The sequence below is a fragment of the Oryza glaberrima genome, chromosome 8 (genome assembly GCF_000147395.1).
Source record: "Oryza glaberrima chromosome 8, OglaRS2, whole genome shotgun sequence".
NCBI classification, from domain to species: domain Eukaryota; kingdom Viridiplantae; phylum Streptophyta; class Magnoliopsida; order Poales; family Poaceae; genus Oryza; species Oryza glaberrima.
The window spans coordinates 17,559,587-17,577,077 of NC_068333.1; the positions used below are offsets into that span (position 1 = coordinate 17,559,587).

The 17,491-nt window shown below is 43.1% G+C and overlaps 3 protein-coding genes across 4 annotated transcripts; 1 reads left to right on the forward strand and 2 right to left on the reverse strand.

Moving 5' to 3' along the window:
* The first annotated feature begins 365 nt into the window (after nucleotides 1-365).
* On the forward strand, nucleotides 366-3,240 carry LOC127781546 (protein CHAPERONE-LIKE PROTEIN OF POR1, chloroplastic-like). The gene is made up of 5 exons (XM_052308511.1): nucleotides 366-561; nucleotides 663-769; nucleotides 2,149-2,531; nucleotides 2,851-2,927; nucleotides 3,007-3,240. Exons 1-5 carry the CDS (start codon nucleotides 488-490, stop codon nucleotides 3,155-3,157), a joined length of 792 nt encoding a protein of 263 aa, XP_052164471.1. The 5' UTR covers nucleotides 366-487; the 3' UTR covers nucleotides 3,158-3,240.
* Nucleotides 3,241-8,998: 5,758 nt separating this feature from the next.
* LOC127782981 (2-oxoglutarate-dependent dioxygenase AOP3-like) lies at nucleotides 8,999-10,698 on the reverse strand. Of its 2 annotated transcripts, none has more exons than XM_052310276.1 (3): nucleotides 10,252-10,698; nucleotides 9,837-10,173; nucleotides 8,999-9,435 (listed from the first exon to the last, which is right to left on the reverse strand). In XM_052310276.1, exons 1-3 carry the CDS (start codon nucleotides 10,602-10,604, stop codon nucleotides 9,178-9,180), a joined length of 948 nt encoding a protein of 315 aa, XP_052166236.1. In that variant the 5' UTR covers nucleotides 10,605-10,698; the 3' UTR covers nucleotides 8,999-9,177. The 2 variants fall into 2 exon arrangements, with proteins under 2 accessions (XP_052166236.1, XP_052166237.1); XM_052310277.1 differs by having other exon boundaries at nucleotides 9,837-10,161; nucleotides 10,252-10,696.
* A 2,393-nt stretch (nucleotides 10,699-13,091) lies between these two features.
* Nucleotides 13,092-14,590, reverse strand: LOC127782983 (2-oxoglutarate-dependent dioxygenase AOP3-like). Its single transcript, XM_052310278.1, has 3 exons — nucleotides 14,113-14,590; nucleotides 13,668-13,992; nucleotides 13,092-13,572 (listed from the first exon to the last, which is right to left on the reverse strand). Exons 1-3 carry the CDS (start codon nucleotides 14,469-14,471, stop codon nucleotides 13,312-13,314), a joined length of 945 nt encoding a protein of 314 aa, XP_052166238.1. The 5' UTR covers nucleotides 14,472-14,590; the 3' UTR covers nucleotides 13,092-13,311.
* Between the last annotated feature and the right edge of the window lie 2,901 nt (nucleotides 14,591-17,491).

Here is a 17,491-nt window from a genome sequence, read left to right on the forward strand (position 1 = left end):
TAATAATGAGAAATGGGGGGTGGGGGGATTGGGATTGGGAAATGAATGAAGGGTTAGGATTAAATGGAAGAAGTAGAATGAATGGTTAGGATTTAAAAATGCCTTTTGGTCGGTGGGAAATCATTTCCCCATCCCATTAGCCAAACGCTGCATATAACTTAGACACTCTAGGCCTCATATGGGCCTCAATCCCGGCCCATCCTCGTGGATAGCCCGGTACAGAAAGCCCATCCAAACGAGGCCCTAAAGCTCACCACAGCTTGAAATGAGCCCGGCCCACAAAAAAGCCCATGACGTGTGACGCGCCCCCCCCCCCCCCCCCCCCCCCCACCCGCCTACCTCGCCGCCGCCGCCGGCCTGCTCGCCTCGCCGGTCATCTCGTCTCGTCTTCGTCTGACGCTTTCGCTGCTCTATCCAATTTCCTCTTCGCTTCCCCTCCCTCTCTCCGAGCTCGCCTCCCTCCACCCCCCCCCCCGCCTCGCCGGAGATGCAGCAGGCGGCCGTGGCCTTCGGCCAGGCGGCCTTCCTCGCCCGCCCGCTCCGGCGCCCGCCGCACCGCCTGTACGTACGCGCGTTCGCCTCAACCCCCCATCTTCTTCTTCTTCTTCTTCTTCTTGACCCCGTGCTGATTATGGCGTGTGGTGGTGAATTGGATCTTGCAGGGGATGGGCGGAGGCTGGTGGCGTGGCGGCCGGACGGGGGCGCGCGTCGCTCCCGCGTCCGCGGCTCTCTGCGAGCCTCTCGATCGGCGCCGGTGGCTACGGTGATGGTAAGTAAAGGGCGGAGAAAAATCTTTGGCGGCTCCTGCTGATGATTCCGTAGTTGTTGGTTTTTTGCAACTGCAAAATTGTGCTGTCCTAACGCTGATCGTCTATCTGATGGATACCTTGCCCACCCTAGAAGCTAGAGAGATGGTTAGCTTTTGCCCCCTTTGGTTAGTTTTGGGTAAATGGTGAGAAATTCCATGGTGCTTTTGCCCCTCTTGGTTGTGTACTTCATGATTTGTTCAACGTGATTTGGTTTTGTCTAGCTACCGCGCCTTAAAGAAACAACTCAATGTGATCACAGTTCACAAATGGAGGAAGGTTGAGATGATGTGAATAGGGAAAAAAACTGCTTGGAAGTGCCTGAATTTTGTTTCCTATCAGGGATGTATAGGACTAGGAGAACTGTTCATTTGCCTTTTCTTCTTTTTGTTCATTTTACTAGATTAAAATATGCCATAAAACAATGTCTTGTGAGATCAACACATTGAGCCTGGATGGATTGCCATGAATCAGCAATATCCAAGCCCATTTTGCCTAAACTTTTCCTTGATAAAAATCCTAATCTGGTATCACCCAACCGATTACCCTTTTTTTTAAGGATCATTGCAGCTATTTTTTCTGTCTTTGTTATTCTTCTGAGTTCTGACATTGACCCAGGTGGTTTTTAAGTAATAAACAAAGTCTGCTCTTCACTTTCCGGGCTTGAAATTAATTTCTTTTGGTTAGTTTAAGTCTCTGGAGAACTTGATTGAATTTTTTTTGAGCTTTTAGAAGGCCACGGTGGAAATTAGAATCTAGATGCTGTTCCATCTCCAAATGTTCAAACCCTCATAAAGACCAGAGCAGAGCTTATAGAGTTTAGACAGTTTCTCACTTTATGCATATGAAGAGTGACTCCCTTAAAAAGCGGCTTCCAACTAGATTAAGATGTTTGCTGACTGAGTTATTCACAAATCTTTCTGTTTCTTTGTGTTCAAATGTGCTTGTGAGCAATATAAATGCTTCCAGGTAGATGGTATGATGGAAGTTCTACTGTGCACTATGTATCACTGGAAGAATTCAATGAATTCACATGCCAGTCGAATTGGCTGAATGCTTACAAATTGGTTATACGAGGGTTTCCTCTGCATTATATTGGTATATAATAATCATGGTCAACCGTATTGTATTGTCACGAGCGCAACATATCAGCCAGCAAGGCAGGAACATATCCTTGCATTTTCCTCCTCAGCTCTTATGCTAGTTATGTGTTATTTTGTTTCTTTAGATTATAGGATATTCTGTCTTCAATATTACATTAGTGTGTTGATGTCCTGGTTGTTATTTCATTGTAAGCAATTGTAGCTGCAATTGAGCCAATTTTTTTTTAATCTATCTGCAGAGCATGCTCCGTTGTTCCCAAGACAGCAAGCATGGGACCCCTACAAGATTCTTGGTGTTGATCATGATGCATCCGAAGAAGAGATCAGGAGTGCAAGGAATTTTCTTCTTAAGCAATATGCTGGGCATGAAGAGACCGAAGAGGCTATTGAAGGTGCTTATGAAAAAATAATAATGAAAAGCTACTCACACCGTAAGAAATCCAAAATTAATCTGAAAAGCAAAATACAAAAGCAAGTCGAGGAATCCCCATCATGGTTTAAGGCAATGCTTGGGTTCTTTGAGGTGCCATCAGCGGAGATTATTTCAAGAAGACTTGCTCTTTTTGCTTTTATTGCTGGGTGGAGCATTGTAACGTCCGCTGAGACTGGGCCTACTTTCCAGGTATTTTTGAATTACTTGCTTTTAGAACAACCCAGTCTCAAATATTGAACTTGATAGAGCTCAGACTGTCCGTTTGCACTAAGGTTCATAAGTTTTGATTCCCATGGAAGGGATGGGTTTAGATGATTTTCTGGAGGCTAGCTCCAACATGCTGGTCCACAATTTTTTTCCCAAAAAAATAGGGCCTCACAGAGTCACAGTGACCTGAATAAGTTTTTCATTTGATTAAGAGTTGGAATCATCAAACATAGTTCACGTCTAGGATAAAACCTATTACAGTGATGATAAATTTCCAGTTATTGACAGCTTGCTTTTGCAGCTTGCGCTATCACTCATCTCATGCATATATTTCCTCAATGAAAAGATGAAAAATCTTTCCAGGGCGTCTATGACAGGGTTAGTAAGCATTTTCCATATCAAAAAATGTTAGTAATTTTCAGTCATGCACAGGATGTTTACTCCTTTGTTCTTCCAGGTTTGGAGTTTTTGTGGGTGGCTGGATTGTGGGATCTTTGCTTGTCCCAGTGATTCCAACATTTGCCATCCCACCTACTTGGTCCATCGAGCTCCTTTCTTCTCTTGTGGCTTATGTTTTCTTGTTCTTGGGTTGTACTTTCCTCAAGTGAAATTTCTGTTAAGAACCTGGCAACAGGGCGGTGCTATTGCTTTTTTTTTTTTTGTTCCCAATCAAATCGATGCTTTTTTTCCACTCCGTAGTGAATTCATAGCTACCTTTATTCCCTTCTTTTAGGTTTGTAAGATGTATCCCTTGTTGAGAAAACAAACAGGGATATCTGTGGCGAAAAAGCGAAAACCTATGAAAATCGGAACTAAAAGTTTTCTAAATTATTGAAAAAATTACTAGAAATACGGGTAAGCATGGACGAGAGATTTTAACGTGGAAAACCCTTCTAAAAAAGGAGAGAAAAAACTATGAGCGCCAGCAAAATATCTTCACTATATTTGGGGTGAGGTTACGTCGCCGCACGGCGGCTTACAAAAGGTATATATATGGTGGAACCCTAAAAGGGATGACGATCCGTTTCCACCGCACCCCGGGCATCCGCTCTACTACGGTAGAAGCTGGTTTTTATTAAGTGCAAATGAATTTGGATCACAACTCAACATCGACGAGGAAAATGACGTTTTTGGGTGGTTGATGATGAAATCAATCAATGGCGGTAATATAGGGTCCGATTTTGGCATGGTTTATCCCGTGAGGGATGAGACATCAGGGGAAGAAGACAATGTTTCTTTTTCTGTTGTGGACTCCACGAAACGATATTAAACTCTCAACCGATTTTGTAGGATCCCATCTCTCATCATCATGTTCCACACCATAAGTTAATTAGGTTTTTTTTTGTTTATTACAGTAAAGTCTATTTGTTGTCTTTATATTTTGCGCAATGTCCATTTTTTGAACTGCAGAGCAATTATTTTTCACCCAAAACATTTAAAACCATAGCAAAGTACAACATTCTGAAGAAAACATTAGCTAGAATTGTGAAAAACATAAAAAAAAAAACCCTACTTGCATTAACTGCCTCACCGTCACATCAATGCCACGGCAAAGACCAAATCAATATTGTCACGTAAGCGTCGTCGGACTTGGCTGGCCTGGCAGATAGGAAGGCTTTGGAGGGGTTGGGTTGGGCTGGGTTGGGAAATGAAATGGCCCAAAGGAAATAGAGCACGCTGGGGTTAGATGAAGTTATTTTTCACAAGAAAAAGTATTAGATGGCTCCATCTCAGCCATAGAAAACAGTAGATGGCGGAGCTTTCGCAATCTACCTGGTGGAGCCATGGCAAACTCCTGGCGATCCGGACCCACTGAATAGGGTATGATGACTACAAGGCAAGTCGGAAGTAGAAGTAGCAAGTATGCGACTTCTCCTTCATCTTGCTCTTGATATGTCAACCTCAAGTCATCATAACAATTGGGTACTGTTCATTATTAGCCGTTGGAAGTTCACTTTCAGACTATGCCATATCATATAGTAGTAATATAAAACGTACGACCATTGAAGGTCGGAAGGCATATAGAAATGGACGTGACTGAACCGCGTGCGTGCACCAACCCGTCATAACTGGAAAAGGGGCATGTAACATAGTGGTTGCAGTGACCTGTATAGCATCTCAAAGTTCTGAGTTTAAATCTTCATAGGAGTGAATTTCATATTGGGTTGTTTGCGGGGCTAAGTTCCCAATTTAAATGGCTGCATATATATATCGGGTTGGATATAGAAGCCAGGTAAAAAAAATCATTCTCTTAAAAAAAAAACTCGTCCTATTTGACGACCCATCCAACTTATCAAAAATAGCATCTCATACACGTTTCGTCCGCATCTTCCGTTATATGTAATTATTGCTAGTGGACGACGATGCGGTATGATTGCATGTTGAGCTTTAGATTTAGCGGGCTATAGCTTTACAGAATGTATAGATATATAATATGTTGTATAAATTAAAGCATATAATATTGATTTTGATAAATTAATTTGGTTTCTATGTAAATTGAACATATTTATTCACACTCACCTTATTTAAAATAATACTCCTTCCATCCCATAATACAGCGACCTAGAATTGGATGGGACATTTCATAGTACAACGAATTTGGACAGGAGTGTATCCAGATTCGTTGTAATATAAAATGTCCCATCCAGTTATAGGTTGCTATATTATGGGACGGAGGGAGTATTTGATAGGATCGTACTATCGAGATACTATCTAAGATTTAATCGTGTCCAGATTCGTTGTAATATGAAATGTCCCATCCAGTTTTAGATTGCTATATTATAGGACGGAGGGAGTATTTGATAGGATCGTACTATCGAGATACTACCCAAGATTTAATAGGATCGAGTGAAAATGAATAGTAAAATTGAGATACTCGTGACCTGGCCATACCCCGGGATGCAGGAGCACAATTAATCATGGTGCAGAGTTTGGCCATTGGAGCTCCTATAGGCTATAGCAAGGCTTAAATAATACTTACTCAAATTTCTTCTTTAAATTAGAACTCTAAAAGAACAAATCAAGGAGGAAGATGATAGATGTAGGAGTAAGACCATGGTAGTATAGGGTCCGATTTTCGGTGGTTGATGATGAAATCAATCAATACCGGTTGTATAGGGTCCCATGATTTTGATGTGGTTTAGATTGACTGAGAGAGACAAGGAGGGATGAGGCATCAGTGGAAGAAGACAGTTTTTTTTATAAATAATTTCTCTTGTGGGCTCCACGAGGATGTTAAACTCTCAACCTATTTTGTAGGACCCCATCTCTTATCATGATTCACACCATACCGGTTTTACAGTAGTTTTTTTTAAGTTATTACAGTGAAGTTTATTTGTTGTCCTCAAAATTCGCTCAATGTCCATTTTCCATAATGATCCGTAGACCAATTATTTTTCACTCTAAACTTTTAAAACCAGATACTACATCATATCCTAAAATATGTTCCAAGGTGGCTTTGATCAATATGACCGTGTTTTTCTGCTAACATGCATGAACTCAGTTACTTAAGTTTTATAAGTTGTGAACCTACCTACGTGATACCTAGGGGTGAAAACAGTAACGATAATTACCGGCCGACCGGCGTTCGTTTTCGACTTTCTACCGGCTGAGCCATATGGAAATGGTAATCGACCGAAACAAAAATAGAAATGGTAAAAAATATGGAAATGAAAACGGAAATGGTTTTGCTGTTATACCGATGGTTTCCGTATTTACCGTATTCTTGTGGAAATTACTGTTTCTTATAATGTGGTAATTACCGTATTCTAAATATGTCGATATTTATAGGGCATGTCTATACTTGACCCAAAACTTACAGATTGATTGACTCTTCAATCAAATCTCTAAATTTTGTACATGGCTAAAATGAAGTTAATTTATAATTTATATAGTATAAGCTTGAATTTATGAATACATATAACATACTTATGTAAAGTTAAATATATATTTTTATAGTTTAATATTTCCGTATTTGTTACCGGCTTCCGATCTGTACTGACATGTTTCCGTCTGTATTGTTCCGTTTCCGGTTTTCCGATATTTCCGATATCGTTTTCGAGAAAAATATGGTTACGGAAGAGGCTGTTTTCCGATCGTTTCCGACCGTTTTCATCCCTAGTGATACCTATATCGGTAAAATATGCTAATAGCATTATGTACTAAGAATACCACCTTTATTCCGAACATAACAACTGAAAACATGTTTAGATTTTCTTTTCTAGGTTTGAAAGGTGATGGTGAAAAAAAACCGGTTTTGTATAGTTCGCAGTGAAAAATTAAGCTTGAGCAGAGCTCAATGCGAAAAAAGAAAAAGTATTTTCACTTCGCTATTACTTCCTCCATCCAAAAGTCTTATACATATTTTATTTTCTGATTGTTGTAAATAAGATGATTATATTTGTAGTCTTTGTACATCTAAGACTATAAGAATAAGTTATCTTTCGTTTTATAGTGTTAGATTAAATTATTGACAGGAACAAAAAAATCATCTTAATATCTATTGGTCGCATGCATATGTGCAATCCTTAGTCTATAAAATGCAGGATAAAATAATTTCTTCTTAATCTTAATCTTAATGATAAAAGAAATACGCCTGAATCTTTTGGATGGAGGGAGTATTTTGGAATAACACATGAGGACATTTCTAATTTAATCTAAGAGTAAATTGCACCCACGGTGCATCAACTTGGTAGATGGGTGCAATTTGGTGCAAGAACTTGATAAATGAGCATTCTAATGCAACAACTTGGCAGCTAAGTGCAATTTAGTACAAGAACTTTATAAGTGATCGTATAAATGCAACAACTTGCAAGATATGTACGATTTTGATACAATAAGTTAAGAAGTTATGCGACAACTTAATTATTTGGAGCACTTTTTTATACATATTCAACTTTTAAGTACTTATTTGACAGTATAGTAGCATGGATTTTCATATAAGCATATTTATATTTTTATCCTAATAACTAATAACTGTAAGTCAATTAAACTAAATATAGAAATTATTATATTTCGATTGATATTTGGGAAGGTGAAGAAAACAAAAATTCTTAAAGGTAATTAGATGTGCAGTATAATTCTTAAAGATTAAATTTAATATTATAAGGTAATATTCGTAGGATTGCTATGTAATGATATATTGACATCATGAAAAAAACTCACCTAGCATATGCTTAGCTAAGTTGATGTACCAAAATACTAAATTGTTAAGTTCTTGTACTAGAACGCACCCACCTGTCAAGTTGTTGCACTTGAACGTTCAATTCTCAAGTTCTTATACTATATTGCACCCACCCGCCAAATTGTTATACCGTGAAAGCAATTTACTCTTAATCTAAATACAGATTCGGCCAAAGCAGGAGTAAAAGAAATTCACATATTTCTCGATAGATTACCACGATCGACTAGCCGCAACGTGGAGCAAACCAAATGCAAATTGTGCAATGCATATGAACGCATATGCATGCCAAGCAGGAGTAGGCCGGAGAGTGTCGGCTTGTTCTTAACTCCTCACAAATGGGTGTATGTTGGTACGAGCCGTTCGAAGGTCACTTTCAGAACGAACCACCATTCGACACGCCTGGAGACAATAGTAGGTACGCGATCAATGTTGTATTTTTTTTCCTAACAAGTGCGTGTATATCTTTTGGTCCCAAATACTTCCTCCATTTTATATTATAAAACTTTCTAGCATTACCTACATTTATATATATATGTTAATGAATATATATAGAGCACCAAACAAATTTAATATATATATATGTGTGTGTGTGGGCGCGCGCGCGCCTAGATTCATTAACATTTATATAAATATGAGCATTTCTAGAAAGTTTTATAATCTGAAACGGATGTAGTTATTATTATTATTTTGTTTATAGTATATGGTAGCGCATCACGCATCCCGAATAAAAAATCTACTCACGGGTACTCCCTCTGTCCCATAATAAGCGCAGTTGTAGGTTTTAGTGTCCAACATTAACCATTCGTCTTATTTGAAATATTTTTGTGATTAGTATTTTTATTGTTATTAGATGATAAAATATGAATAGTACTTTATGTTTGACTTAACTTTTAAAATTTTTTCATAAATTTTTCAAATAAGACGGACGGTTTTTTGTGATTAGTAGTTTTATTGTTATTAGATGATAAAATATGAATAGTAATTTATGTTTGACTTAACTTTTAAAATTTTTTTATAAATTTTTCAAATAAGACGGACGGTCAAACGTTAGGCACAGGAAGTCAGGAACTTATAGCTGTACTTATAATGGGACGGAAAGAGTATATAAAAACCTATAGTAGATAAAGTAATTATTGTACTTGTATCTTAGTGGAGAGTTTATTATAGAACCACGCTCGATCGTCATCGTTGCGTAATTTTATTTAGCACTGTCTTTTTCTTTCCGAACACATCCTCTCACATATGAAGATGATAGTTACTCGAAAGATTTTATATGATACTTCCTTCGTTTTATTAATATATGAAGCCGTTGAATTTTTCAGAAACGTAAGAGAACAAACATTCAAACAACCCATAAAGACGAGTAACCAGCACTAACTGAAGATGATAGGTACTACCACTCAATACTTCCAATCCAAGGATCATCTTCAGTGGATCATTGTGCAGCTAGCGTACGTCTACTCCGCAGAACGCCTTGAGCGGTTCGCTGAATCTGCCGCCCTCCTCCGAGTGGCGGAACTGGACGTACTCGTCCTCGTTGCACGGCCTGTACGCCAGCGGGTGGTCGCCGTCGACGAGCTCGTCCATGGCGCTCACCACGGTGCCGCCCTTGCACCGCGTGGTGAACAGCGCCACGAGCCGCTCGCGGTGGCTCGGCGTCCTCACGCGGTGCACGCACGCGGGCACCCGCCCGTTCGTCACCACCTGAAGTTCAGAAGGTGGCAAGTGATCGATCGATCATCAGGGAGCTACTCACTCCGTTTAAGGTTATAGGACGTTTTTGACTTTGGTAAAAGTTAAACTGTTTTAAGTTTAATTAAATTTATAGGCAAATATAGTAATATTATAATACTAAATTAGTTTCATCAAATCAATAATTGAATATATTTTCATAATAAATCTGTCCTGAGTTGAAATAATTTTTTTTTTGCAAACTTAGTTAAATTTAAAGTAGTTTAATTTTGACCAAAGTCAAAAATGTCTTATAACCTAAGACGGAGGGAGTAGCTAGCTAGGTTAATGAAATCCGTCGCCGGTGAAATAGCTAGCTCCATCGATCACCGGCGACGGCGCCGACGTACGGCGAGGATGGTTATTGTGCTTACCGTGAACAGCTCGCCGGCCATGAAGGCGACCGTGTCCGGCTCAGGGGGGATCGTGTGCCAGCTGCCGTCGCTGGCCTGCACCTCGAGGCCCTCCACCTCGTGCTGCACGATGATGGTGATCACGGTGTCGTCCCGGTGCTCCCCCATGGACATGGCGCTCGCGGCGTCCGGCGGCGGGCCGTAGCGGGACAAGCGAACGGCGTCGTCGTGCGCGTCGAGGTGCGAGGCGATGTGGTCCTCCCCGACGCCGAGGCCCTCCAGGGTCATCCTCTCCACCGCCCGCTCGAGCTCCGTCATCTTCTTGGCGAACGACACGATCGTGTCACTGGACGAACACCTACGGGTGAGAAGAAAAACCCGAGCTCCGCGCAAGATGAGGGACGACGACGGCGAACAGTGACTGCTTAGCTCTTACCAGAACTCGGGGTTGCCATCCGGCCAGAGGAGGCCGGCGAACTCCGGGACGCGGCCGGCGTCGGCGGCGGCGCCGACGTGGAGGCTCTCCCAGTTCATCCCGGGGGTGTTGGTGATGTAGCCCCTGTAAGGCCCCACCGTGGAGACGTTCCGCCGCTTGGCCTCCGCCGGGAGCGCGAACAGCTCGCGCGCGGCGCGGGAGAAGAGCGCCTCCCGGAGCTCCGGCCCGAGCGCGCCGTGCGCGACCACGACGCAGCCGTGCGACACCATGGACGCGGTCACCGCGGCCCGGGCCGCCTCCCACCCCGGCGTCCCCGGCTCGAGCCCGCGCAGGTCCACCTTGGGGATCGCCATTGCGCGCGACGGGCGGGGTGCTGCTGCTCCGGCTCGTCTCGGCTTCGCCCGGAGCTTCGTGGCTTTTCTTGCTCTTTGAGTGGCAGGGCTAGTAGCATATTAAGCAGCAGTTATATAAAAAGACAAAGGATGGGGCTGTGGGTTCCTGTGGCATAATGTCAGCTTGTTAGAGGCGCAGCCCGATCCATTAACCATGGGTCATCCAGGTCATATTAGACCTGCTCTATCGCAAGCTTAATTGGAACCACAACTTTAGATCATGGGTCTACACAATGCAAAAAACTAGCAACGTAAAAGACAAGTATGACGGGTTAGGACCAACCCCATCTTTTAAGTCGTGTTCACCTGTGACCCATGAAAATTGTTCAGGGTTCCATTGGATACACTCCATTACAGGCTCAACCGGAGCCACAACTTTAGGTTATGGGTTTACACAATAAAAAAAACTAGTCTGAAGGGTAATGGCTGCTTGCATCTTTTAAGTCATGCTTCCCCATCATCAATTACTGATGTGGGACTAAACCCAACACTGCTAGTGCCACGTGTTTCTAAGCTATACCAAAATAAAAATTGTTGCATCCATCTTAAAATAACAAAAATTTCCACTCACATACTGAGAGAAGATCTTAGTCTCTAAGTTTTTAAAAATGAAAAGATTAGTAGTTGGTACACATACATAGAACACGACTTATCAGAGAAAACAACAGTGGAAATCGTTAGTAGTAGGAGCCAAATGACGTGCTCACCAATAGTCAACGAGGGCCACGATCTAAGATAGACCAGCTCTCCGATCTTCCTACTAGCATACTAAAATACTAGCAAGATATTCTCATCTGCCTTATTATAAATTCTGCTAAAAAAAATTGAGCAACCACGAGTACAAAAATGCTAGGCAAGCCACCACGCAAAATGCTCATTTGCATACAGGTTTCATGGATGGCTTGGTTTGATTTGTGCAAAACAAGTTTTCACAATCATTTTCACGATTTCTATAACCTGGCATTTTAACTAAAACAAAGGTATGCTCAATTGTTTAATCATACACTGAGGGTCACGTCCACCCTTCCCCAATCCTCGCTTGGGTCGGCGTGCTTTTAGAACCAATTTCACAATCTCAGCCATTCCAATGTACCCGTTCCACGGGTAACATTCACATATGCTGACATTTCCACCATATATATATATTAGTTTTCAAAATTATAAGACTAGTAAAGAGTAGTACAAGTCCAGCTGCTCTTTTAACCGTGAGTATGGCTATTTGAATAGATTAGTTTACTTCCAACGTAGTGGATGCATGGTTTTCTCATACTCTGTGACTTGCTTAACATATAAGTCTAATCTCACATCAGACATGTCATGGGATGGTTTTGAAGGCTCTTTGTAGGGAAGCGGTATACATTCTATGGACTATGCACCCCCATGTACCGGCGTCTCACAACAGCAGTGAGGGGAGTCCCGGGTTTTTGAGATTTTCAAAGGCAAAGAGATAACATGGGCCCCACATGTCAGCCTTAGGAAGAGGGAGCTGGAGGAGAGTAGTGAGGCGTGGCACTCGTCGGTCGTCGCCCGCCACCCGCCACCCGCCCCGTCATCGGGGCCCGTGGGGGCGGGGCGCCAATCTGGCCACTGTAAAGAGATGGGGGGAGAGAGTGGAGAGGGGGAAAGGGGAAGAAGAAGCTAGGGTTTCACTGACATATGGGGCTCACGTGGGTCCCTTAACTGCCACGTCAGATAAAACCAGGATCAACCAGAGTCAATACTGTCTAAATAACTGGAGTAATCTAATTTGTAAGTTGAGGGATGCCATATATTTGATTTTGTCAGTTTAGCAATAATTTTGTAATTCGGTGACCTCAGATGTATTTTTTCCTCCCAATTTCCACGTAGGCCCAAGTATATATGTAGGTGAAGGCAACCCATTGGCCCAATAAGAAAGCAACCGAGCAGGCCAGAAGTCCGTATGAGAACGGACATCGATTCATTCCTTTTGGCTGCCTTGATCGCCCGTTCGTCGTTCCGCCTACGGCCTACCCTGATCTTGGCGCCAGAACTCCATATGCATTATCTCGTCTAAGCGTAAAACAGATTATGAATTCTAATTGATTCGATTGGCCTAATGGCATTCTCAATACCTTGAACACTTCGAAATCACCAATATCAAAAAAAGTATAAATTCGTTATCATTTTATTTCATCAACTAAGTTTAGTACTAAACTTATCAAGATTTCGCATAGGGTCCCTTAATTTCACGGGAGGGCCCTGATTATTACCACAAAATCATATAATCATACGTTCTTCCATGATCCATCCATTCAAACCTAATATCAAATCGTGCATTAGAAACCTCCAATAGAAATCACGTTCTTTTGTGAGGAAAAAGAAAAACAGAGGTCAAATTTACATTGCCACTTCGCCAGTACACCTCACATCACACGCAAGATTAATCTTAATGTATTGAAAGAAAATCACTCGAATAATTTCATCTCATAAGCTAAATTCAGAATCAACCTGAAGACGATTGATTATAAATATTTTCTCCATCCCAAAATATAGCAAATTTATACTAATAGGATGTGTCACATCTAGTAAAAGGTGTCCATATTAATTGTACACGTGTCCCATCCAGTATAAAGTCGCTATATTTTAGGAAGTACGGACTAATTAACTGTCACAATTATTCGAACGCTATCATTACATCTGTGCGATATCATTCTGTAGCGTTTACTCCGCAGAACGCCTTGAGTGGGTCGCTGAATTTGCGGCCTTCCTCCGAGTAGCGGAACTGGATGAACTCCTCCGCCTTGCACGGCCTGTACGCCAGCGGGTGCTCGCCGTTGACGAGCTCGTCCATGGCGCTCAGCACCGCGCCGTCCTTGCTCCGGCTGCCGACCAGCACGCAGTACCGCTCCCGCCCGCTCGGCGTCCTCACGCGGTGCACGCTCGCCGGCACCCGCCCGTTCGTCACCACCTGCGCCATGAGAGAGAGAGAGAGAGAGAGAGATCGATAAAGAATTCAAGATCAACGTGTCGCCGACGGCGAATTGCGTTGCGTTTGGCGCGTACCCTGAACAGCTCGCCGGCGACGATGGCGATGGTGTCGGGCTCGGGGGGGATGGCGTGCCAGCTCCCGTCGCCGGCCTGCACCTCGAGGCCCTCCACCTCGTGCTGCACGATGATGGTGGTCATGCTGTCGTCGCGGTGCGCCTGCAGGGAGATGGCGGTCGACGCGTCCGGCGGCGGGCCGTAGTGGGACAGCCGGACGCCGTAGTCCTGCGCGGCGAGGTGCGAGGCGATGTGGTCCTCCCCGACGCCGAGGCCCTCCAGGGTCATCCTCTCCACCGTCCGCTCCAGATCCCTCATCTTCGTGGCGAACGACACGATCGTCTCACTGCAATCCCCCGAACGAACACCCCCCCCAATCCCCCATGAGAAATCGAGCTGACTCTGAGGAGCAAGAACATGGCTGGCGAACATGGCGGCGAGGCCGCGAAGAGGCAGCTGGCCTTACCAGAACTCCGGGTTGCCCTCCGGCCAGAGGAGGCCGGCGAACTCGCGGACGCGGGCGGCGTCGTCGGCGTCGTGGACGCGGAGGCTCTCCCAGTCCATCCCGGGGATGTTGGCGATGTACCCCCTGTAAGGCCCCACCGTGGACACGTTCCGCCGCTTGGCCTCGGCGGGGAGCGCGAACGCCTCCCGCACGGCGCGGCCGAACAGCGCCTCCCGGAGATCCGCCCCGAGCTCGCCGTGTGCGACCACGACGCAGCCGTGCGACACCATGGACGCGGTCACCGTGGCCCGGGCCGCCTCCCACCCCGGCGTCCCCGGCTCGAGCCCGCGTAGGTCCACCTTGGGGATCGCCATCGCCATGGGCTGCCGCTGCTGCTCCTCGCCGTCGCCGGAGTTCGTGGCTTTTCTTGCTCTGTGACTGACAGGGGCAGGTAGCAGTAGTACTACTAGTAGACAGCTGGTTAAAAAGTCAAAGGATGCGGTGAGCTGAGCTGTTCATGGCGTGGCGCCCATTGGTTTTATAATTTTATATTTTCAACATGAGAAATGGGATTATGGGAATCATATGCTTCTGGTCTCGTTCTTTCGCTCGTGCTTAGGACAAAAGTAGTACATAAATGCGACTAATATATATATATATATATATATATATATATATATATATATATATATATATATGAACTTTAACTATTATAACTTTCACAATGTATATGAATAGCAAATAGTATTGGTAGGAGAGAAGAGATAGAGATAAATAATATATTTTATTCTCTATGAACAGCCCATATGCTTATGGGTAGCTTTTGTTATTTCTTTCCTATAGACTAATTCTACAATGTTGCTAGGTGGCTGAATCAGATATTATATTGCTTATGGACCACTTTTGGAGTACTTTTGAAGTAGTTATAAACTACTCCCTCCGTTCCAAAAAGAGAGGATTTCTAGCATCCCAAGATAATTTTAGTGGGAAGTAGAAATAACCAAAATGACCCTTATTAATAAAAAAAATAGTAATGGTGATAGGTAGGTGAAGGGTATTTAAGGAATAAAACTTCTCGTTTTACATGCTGAAGGGAGGTAGGATGATAAAAGTTGGTTTTTCGTGGGACAAAATTCAAACTCTAGAAATTGAGTTTTATTTGGACGGAGGGAGTAATATTTAATATTTTTTGTTTGTTCATCTTAGGCTGTGTTCTTCCTGGTGGCTTCCCAACTCACCTTGCTCGTTTTATGTGCACACATTTTCAAACTACTAAATAGTGTGTTTTTTATAAAAAAAATTTAATTTAAAAAATCATATTAATCTATTTCTAAAACAAATTTAGTAAATACTTAATTAATCATAAGAAAATGCTTTGCTCCATTTTGTGTGTGCGGGAGGTGAGTTTAGTTTATAAGATTTGTTTTTAGTAGTTAATAACACGTATATAAAAGTTTTACTCGTAAAAATATTTTATTTGCTAATAAATTATTCGAATAAGCATATAAATAAACAATGGGATGTTTCATGTTAGATTTGTAGAAGTCAGTGAGGTTAGTGCTGTACTGAGTACTTACTGGCTCAATTATACGCAGCATTATGTAGGGGGATTATACTAAAAGACTATAATTCAGATTATGCCGGGTGTAAGGTTGATAGAAAAAGCACAATCGGGACTTGTCAATTCCTTGGGCGGTCCCTTATTTCTTGGTCCTCTAAGAAGCAAAATTCCATTGCCTTATCCACCGCCGAAGCCGAATATGTTGCCGCCGGTTCTTGTTGTGCCCAACTCCTTTGGATGAAACAAACCCTAAAAGATTTTGGCTACAACTTCACCAAGATTCCACTCCTATGTGACAATGAGAGTGCCATCAAAATAGCCAACAATCCCGTTCAACACTCAAGAACCAAGCACATAGACATCCGTCACCACTTCTTGAGAGATCATGAGACTAAAGGAGACATATGCCTTACCCATATGAGAACCGAGAGCCAATTAGCCGATATTTTCACCAAGCCTCTAGATGAGAAAAGATTTTGCGAGCTTAGGAGTGAGCTCAATATCTTAGACTCTCGTAACATTAGGTGATAGGTGGTTGGCTAATTCATAGCCAAACATGTATCACTATAATGTAAATTAAAAAAAATGAGCTTTTGTGTCTTGATATCACTTCTTGTGTAGGAGATGGTCTTGATACCAGGAATAAAGCTCAAACATTCTCCCTTATATCCAAAAGAAAAACCTTTTGTGAAATTTTTTGCGAAATTTCTTGTGTGTCTTTCTTGCGAAAATTTGGTTTTTATCCCCTTCTTGTGATGTATATTGACCATTGTTATGTAATGTTGATTGTTGGCTGGTCATATGCATCATAAGTCTCTGCATGTCCATAGTTCCCTAATTCCCCTCGTTGAATTCTCGTCTCTACATTGTTTTTGGGCCTGACTGCCCTTTATCTGTCAGGCCGGAAGTTCCGGGCCTCCCTGTCCGGAACCTCCGGGTATCGGGGAGTATATATTCTCAGGGGGAGTTAGAAACCCTAGTCTCTCTCCTCATTTCTTCTCCCTCCCCGACGCCAGCCCTAGTCGCCGTTACAGTGCCCCAAGTGGCGATTTTCACTTTCCACCAATCAAATTCGTTTCTTCTCCGTGGATTCATCCACATTGGTGGCTGGGAGCTTCTTTCCGTGATCGATTCGTAGTTTCTTCTCTCAAGGTAGCACTTTTTGATTCACTCTCTTGGTTCATTCTGTTTTTATCCCGATCTCTAAATCTGTGAATCTAGGGAGAAAACCACTTGGATAGTCTTGTTTCTGCTGCCTTGTAGATCACTGATCTATAGGATTTGTTCACATGCACTGGCTATTTTTGAGACCTCTGTTCTTTATTTTTGCCGGCCGGAAGTTCCGGTGTTCTTGCACCCGGAACCTCCGGGCGCTGTCCAGCCAGCCTGCCATTCTTGCTTCTCTCAATTTTGCTTAACTACTGCACTCCAATTTATTGATTCCTGTTGTAGTAAGCACTATGACTCGTGAGAAAAGACAGAAAGCCTCTCAGGATGTGTCCGGTGATGAGAGTCCTCCTATTCGGTTTCCTCGTGGTCGTTTGGGTAAAGAGAAAGTGGTTGAGGGCGGCGGTGGCAGTGGCACTCGTACTTCTCCCAGGTTCACCAGGCAATCCAACAACCGTCCTGTTCAGATTCGGGATGTTGACAGTGGTCAAGGAAGTGATGCTCCTAATACAAGAGGTCGTGGGAGAGGTGGTGGTCGCAGTTCTGGGGCTAGAAGGGCCTCTCATGATTTCCCTGTAGGATCTCATGAGAATCCCGTTCGGCTCTACAAGTCTCTTGGATTTGACACCACTCCTATGCACCACATTGGAAGACCCAAGTCCAACTACCTTC